The sequence below is a fragment of the Callorhinchus milii genome, unplaced genomic scaffold, assembly GCF_018977255.1.
Source record: "Callorhinchus milii isolate IMCB2004 unplaced genomic scaffold, IMCB_Cmil_1.0 Scaffold22, whole genome shotgun sequence".
NCBI classification, from domain to species: Eukaryota; Metazoa; Chordata; class Chondrichthyes; order Chimaeriformes; family Callorhinchidae; genus Callorhinchus; species Callorhinchus milii.
Genome location: NW_024704763.1, coordinates 3,060,985 through 3,066,996, shown reverse-complemented (window position 1 = coordinate 3,066,996; position 6,012 = coordinate 3,060,985). Strand labels below are relative to the sequence as shown.

General features: G+C 39.3%; 1 protein-coding gene across 1 annotated transcript in view; it reads left to right on the top strand.

Annotated features, from left to right (window-relative positions):
- The window catches only part of LOC103188285 (S-phase cyclin A-associated protein in the ER), a 113,137-nt gene extending 110,399 nt beyond the window's left edge, over window positions 1-2,738 (top strand). Inside the window, exon 23 of the mRNA XM_042343057.1 lies at window positions 2,579-2,738. Coding sequence (XP_042198991.1) covers window positions 2,579-2,738 — 160 coding nt within the window. The remainder of the gene's footprint in view (window positions 1-2,578) is intronic.
- The last annotated feature ends 3,274 nt before the right edge of the window (window positions 2,739-6,012 follow it).

The following is a 6,012-nucleotide window of genomic DNA, read 5'->3' as shown; positions in this document are numbered from 1 at the left end:
GCAAATAGACAAATTAAGAATGTTCTAATGACAAGTCTGGCTGGAGGGGCTACCTGCCAGTGAGAGGTTCGGGTTTCCTTTTAGGTGTTTTGGGTACAAATTACTGGGTAGTGTTTTGCATTAAATAGTGAAGCTTCTCTGTGAAAAATCTAAGCTTTTGTGCACAGTGAAAGATAACTAATCCTTTCAAGCAGTTTCAGACTCTTGTTCTCCTTTGTCAACTAAATATATTTTTATCAATGTAGGATAGTAAATAAATGTAAACTATTTTGCCTGATGAACGTCAATGTTTAACTGAAAGTGCCCCAATTTCTATTTTTACATTTACCACAATATTGTTCCTCCATAATACATGCTGAATGAATCCCAAGTTGGTGTCTTCCGATCTTATTCCACTAAATTGTGTGGAGAAAAGCAGTTGCTGTCTTATTCCATATTTAATGTAGGATCAGTTATTCAGCATTTCTCTACAATAATGTTTAATTATTGTTAGATTAAATATTAGTTTTAATGTTTCTCGACATGTTCTGAAAGCTGCTTGATAAACTAATCGTTAAATAAAAGACTGGATTTATTTCCAGCTTATGATAGTCTCTGGCTGCTGATACTTAATATTTCCGTGTTGCAATACATATAACTAGTGAAAAGTGAAGTAGTAGTTCCTATGAAGCTCACACCACCACTGCATATGTACAGACATGTGTGCAGATCTTTGTGAACTGTGTTGTATGTGACTTGTGCAAATTTGTGTGTGTGCGAGCATATGTTCAGTGTTATGCATGCACTGTCATTCCTGCATGGATGCATTGAGTGTGCCACTTTAGTACAGACATTTGGTATACATTGAACGTAGGTGTCTGCTTGTGTGCAACAGTCCTTCATATGTTTGAGAAACCAATGGGCACCAGCCCAATGACCTGTTCGCTCATTAATTCTACAGTGGGCTTGTGTGCGGAGGGTGCAAGGTTAGACACCCACTGATTAGTGGGGAAAGTGATTTCAATGCTACACATGCTATCAGGACAAACATTGTACTCCAGGTATTGTTTTAGATCCAGCTACTATCCTGGAGCCAATAAAGTGCTGATCCAGATGTGGGTCTCATTTAAACCATTGGCAATCTAAAAGTTAATTCACAGGATTTATAGTAGTAAATAGAGGCTGTATCTCAGCCAAATCAATGTGTTTTCCAGTTTTAAAGTATTATTACAAGCTGGTGGTTAACTGGGAAAAGGGGAGGGAGGGCGACTGTTGCAAGTCAATCAAGAGTCATTCATCACATTTTTTATCCAAACCCTTCTTTTCCTCTCCCCTCCCCCTCACCTCCCACATTACCCAGTCCTCCACTGTCTGCAATCTCAGAAGTAGACCTTTTATTAAACAAATACTGTTTCAACTGATTGTTTTAATAAAGAGTTTGGGGGAAATGTGCACTGCCACAGATGGAGGCCGCAATGGGAGATGAGACGATAGCCAAATGATGAATGCACTCAGATACAGAACTGTTCTTTCATACAGCAGACTGGCAGAAAGCTAAAGCCCTAACACTGACCTCGGGCCGTTCACTGGTTCGTGTTTATATACCATTTTTTTTAAATTGAAAGACTTTGATCCTTCATCTGGCAATTTTTTGTTCGATGTGGCCCATGCTCGTTTATTTAGCATTGTTCAGTCGCTGCGCTTGCCTTACTGTGCCTTTGCAGGCTACTTTTTAAGGCAGCAGGAGTTGGGAACAAATGCCCATTTTATTTCCAATTTGCTTGAGAGGTTTGCTTATAATACCCTTAGGGAACCAAGTCAATCCATCTTTTCCTTTAAAGGGAGTGGAATATTGCACATTTGTTCCTAAAATTGCTTCGCAGAACAGTCTGGCCAGGAAGACACTAGATAAGACAGCCTGTATTTATACAGTGCCCTTCATGGAGGGTAGCATCTCAGAGCACTAAATACATTGTGAGAGGCAGAAGAGAGGCTCAAGTGAGGTGCAGTCCAGGAGTCTAAACCTACAACTATCTAGTTGGCAAAGATAGGCTAAGTATTAAATTCAGGTTGCTGATTGACTTCTCATTGACTTTTTAAGGGCAGATGTAATGTACACAGAGTAAGCTTAAACCTTTGAGAAGAAAGAATTAGCATTTTTAGTAGCGCATCACCCTATTGGAATGTCTCAAAGCACTTTACGGTAATTGTGGTCGAATGCAGTGACCATTTTTGGGGTGCAGCTATGACAGTCATTTTACTCACTGCACGATCCCACATACAGTCATGAGGTGCATGATCATTTAATCTGGAGAACAGTACAACGGGAGAAACTTTGTTCTCTTTTCAAATAGTCTTGAGGGATCTTTAACGTTCAACTGAAAAATAAGCATATGGGTCTTTGGTTTAATGTCTCATCCGAAGGACATCACCTCCAACAATGCAGCCTTCCCTGGTACTGCAATGGAATATCAGCCTGGTATGATACATCGACCTTTGAGACAATTTTTGTGCCATTTGAAAATATAACCCAATTTCACGAGGAGAAAACTTGATGATCGTCTGGTGTGTACTAATATTTATTTTTGTTTCTTTCTAGCTATGTAGTATATATCGGACTTATCGACAAGCTGTATGGCTGCTTCTTATCCATACAAGGACCTGTTGATGATCTTCCTAAGATTGCCTCCTTTCTACAAAATACTACTGCATTACTACATGGTCTGTGCAGGTTGGATTTTGCCGTCCTCAACAGGTAGGTGTCTCAATTATACAAGAACATGTCTCTGAAGACATCAGGAAGTCTTTGAATATTTCTAACAGCAGGCTTTCCTGACAGTCATGTGTGTAAAGACAGCAGAAAGTTTCATTGGTTCGGTGCTAAGATAGCTGAGTTCAGCGGTGACAGCAGTTCAGGCAGTGCAATTGGCCTCAATGTCTTTTGGCTAGGGAAGAAGAAAATGAGCCACTCCTAATCACCATCCAGTGACCTTTGATAGGAAGTGCATGCAAATGTGGACTGTGATTGGGCTCAGGTCTGATGTCTCCTTCCCTGGTCAAGTTGCCTGCCAACCTTTACTATCATTTTACACACGCATGGATTCTTTGGACCAGGTACCAGAGAGTAACCAGTATTGTGCTGCTATCCTTAGTGGTTCTGCAATTGCCCACACAGTAACAGCCACTCCACTTCAAAGTAACTCATTTTGCAGCTTTGAGACATTTCAAAGTGTCAGAGTGTTGTATCAAATGCAAATATTATTATTAAATCCATGAAAGTACTAAAGTTTGATATTTGGTCTCTGGCCACAATTTGGGCATAACTCAAATCAATTCGGGTCCACTCTTTTTCCAGTTACTTTCGCAAAGTGTTTTATATTGTATTATGCAGACCTCCGAGACAGAATATGTGTTTATGTAGGTATAGAGGTACGAATGTGGCAATTTTGTTTTCATCAAGGCAAGGCACTGCGAGAATAGAACACTTTTCCATTCTGAGCACTTGGGCGAAGATAATCCTGTGGCTGCTAAATCTCATGGCTTTGAAGCTCTTTATGTGTAATTTGAAAATCCCCTCATAATGGGAAAATCCCATTGTAAATTAAGATAATAAAATCTGTTAAACCTACCAGAAAGTGAAATATGCCTCCCACAGTATCAGCCGTAAGCACTCCCTGGGCACACATACAATCATAGAATATTACAACTCAGAAACAGTCATTGGACCCAATGAGGCTGGTATTTTTCTCCGCATGAGCCACCTAATCTATTCCCAATCTCGTGATATTCGCCATTCTCTTTAATATTCCTCTTCAAGCAACATTGGGTTCTTAATTCTCATTAAAAGAGTTGATGGACTCGGTGTTAGCAATGAGTAGCAGAGAATTCAGATTTCCACATTCCAACCATTAATTATGTTTGGTATGACCAGGCGTAAAATCAAGCTCTGCTTACCCCAAAGATCATACTTAATGTCAGATGGAGAAAAGCATTTTCTGCAGCAGTTCTTCTTTGGCTCTTTCCTGACAGAGGGTTTCATATAATGGCCAGTTCTGTGTGAAAGGTCCATCTCTTTAGGAGATTGAAAGAAAGGACTTGGATCCAGATAGTAAGAAGTTTTTTTTTCACAGAGTGTAATAAATAGCTGGAACAGGTTACCAAGAAGGGTGGTTCAGACCAGGACACAGGTCTTTAAGGTACATTTAAATGCAAAGAAGATAGGATTGGATTTTTGGGAAGTGTGAGATTAAAAGGACAGAAAGGCTTCTTTATCTGAACAACTTGTGATTTTGTGAGCGTGTTGGACCAATACACACAGCAGGAAAAAGAATGTTGGGGTTCTTTTTGTGATACATGACTACAGCGTAGAGCTGATGGTAAGAAGCTACAACCATATTATCTGAAGGAACTAATGAGTCATTCAGCAGTTGATTAGTCATCTTACAGTCATATTTATAGGACAATACAGACATAGCTGATCTGAGGCTAATTCCTTCAAAACAAAATGAACTGCTGATCATGTGGAGTGGCAAAAGGTTATGGCAGTGGGTGATGTAATAGTTATCTTACATGGTGGAGAATATTATCTATATCACTGTTTCTTTCAATGATGTTGTCATGTTTATAAATAACAGACAGACAAAGAACAAAGATTGCATTCCAAACAGTCAGTTGTAAGAAAATATTTACACTCTAAGTTTTAAGCCCATTGACGGATAGGAACAGATAGTAATGCAGTTGCAATACTGAGCTAAGTGTCCAGTGCATTAATTGCAGTGCCCACTTGAGTCTTCTTGTTTTGTCTTGCTTAACTGTTTGAGCGCCAAACGGCTATTTTCAAACCACAAATGGACTTGAAGTTAATGAACAATAAGCGTGAGAGTTGTCACTTGATATCTGTGCTGAATGACTGGATCTAAAAACATTGGTATTGTAAATGTGCATTTGTAAACCAGAGCTGATTGCAACTTTCTATTTACAGACTTACAAACCATTAAGTTGTAATTCAGATGAGCAGCTTCCATCTAATAGATTTGCTTCCAATCCCGTTATTTAAATAGAAAATAAGTCTTAGGCATGAAGGACCTCTGATCTTTAATGTTGACTTGCAAAACCCCTTTAGGTAAACATGTCTGTGACACTGAGAGACTTAAAACATGGTTAACTTACCTTATTTTTATATTTTAAAAAATTAGAGCATTGAAATTCTTGGGCGACGCTCCTTACTGACTTCCACGGGATGGAAGGATTTTGTTAACATTAACTGAATCATTAACAGAATTAACTATATCTGCTCCGTATCTGTAAACTGTATTTGTTGCAAATACTTGCCAGAGACTGGGAAAGAGGAAACAAACAAGGAGCCTGCACTTTCCACTGGCACCAGCATTGTGGAGCAGACATTCTTTAAGGGGATCCCTTTAACTGATATGACTGCAGCATGTCTGCTGCACTGTTTACTGAACAGAATGGATGGTTTGCATCTTGTATACTTGACTCTAAAGCAGTCTCTGCTCAGTCTTTGTATAACATGTTGAGATGTGCTTCTTTTGTGAAGGTCACTGTATGAGTACAAATTGCTTTTTTTTGTGTTATTGCCTCTTAATGTTCTGAAAAAATAACTCACGGTGAAATCACTTCTATTTCACCATGGGAGGGGGCTCCAAAAATTGTGCATTTTGTGTTAAAAAAATGATACCTCTGTCCATGAATGTCCATAAATGTAACATAAAACCTACTAATCACCCTTTCTAAACAATGAACACCGCTTTTGGAACGTGGCTAAAGTAATCGTCACACAGCTGTTCTTTCATAACCACAGTTAAGTACTTACGGTTTGGTTTGTTAGGAAACATTCTGGACAATCATAGTATGAGATGGTTAACCCTTGGCCTATGAGCATTGTTTTCTGTCCAGCATGCTGTTATGGCTTTAGAAAGAAGCACACATCTGGAACGTTTGGACCTGCAGACTGTCCTGGGGGTTGTTTTGTTGCTCGAGACATGGAAAACCGTGGATAGATGCTGAAAGAAC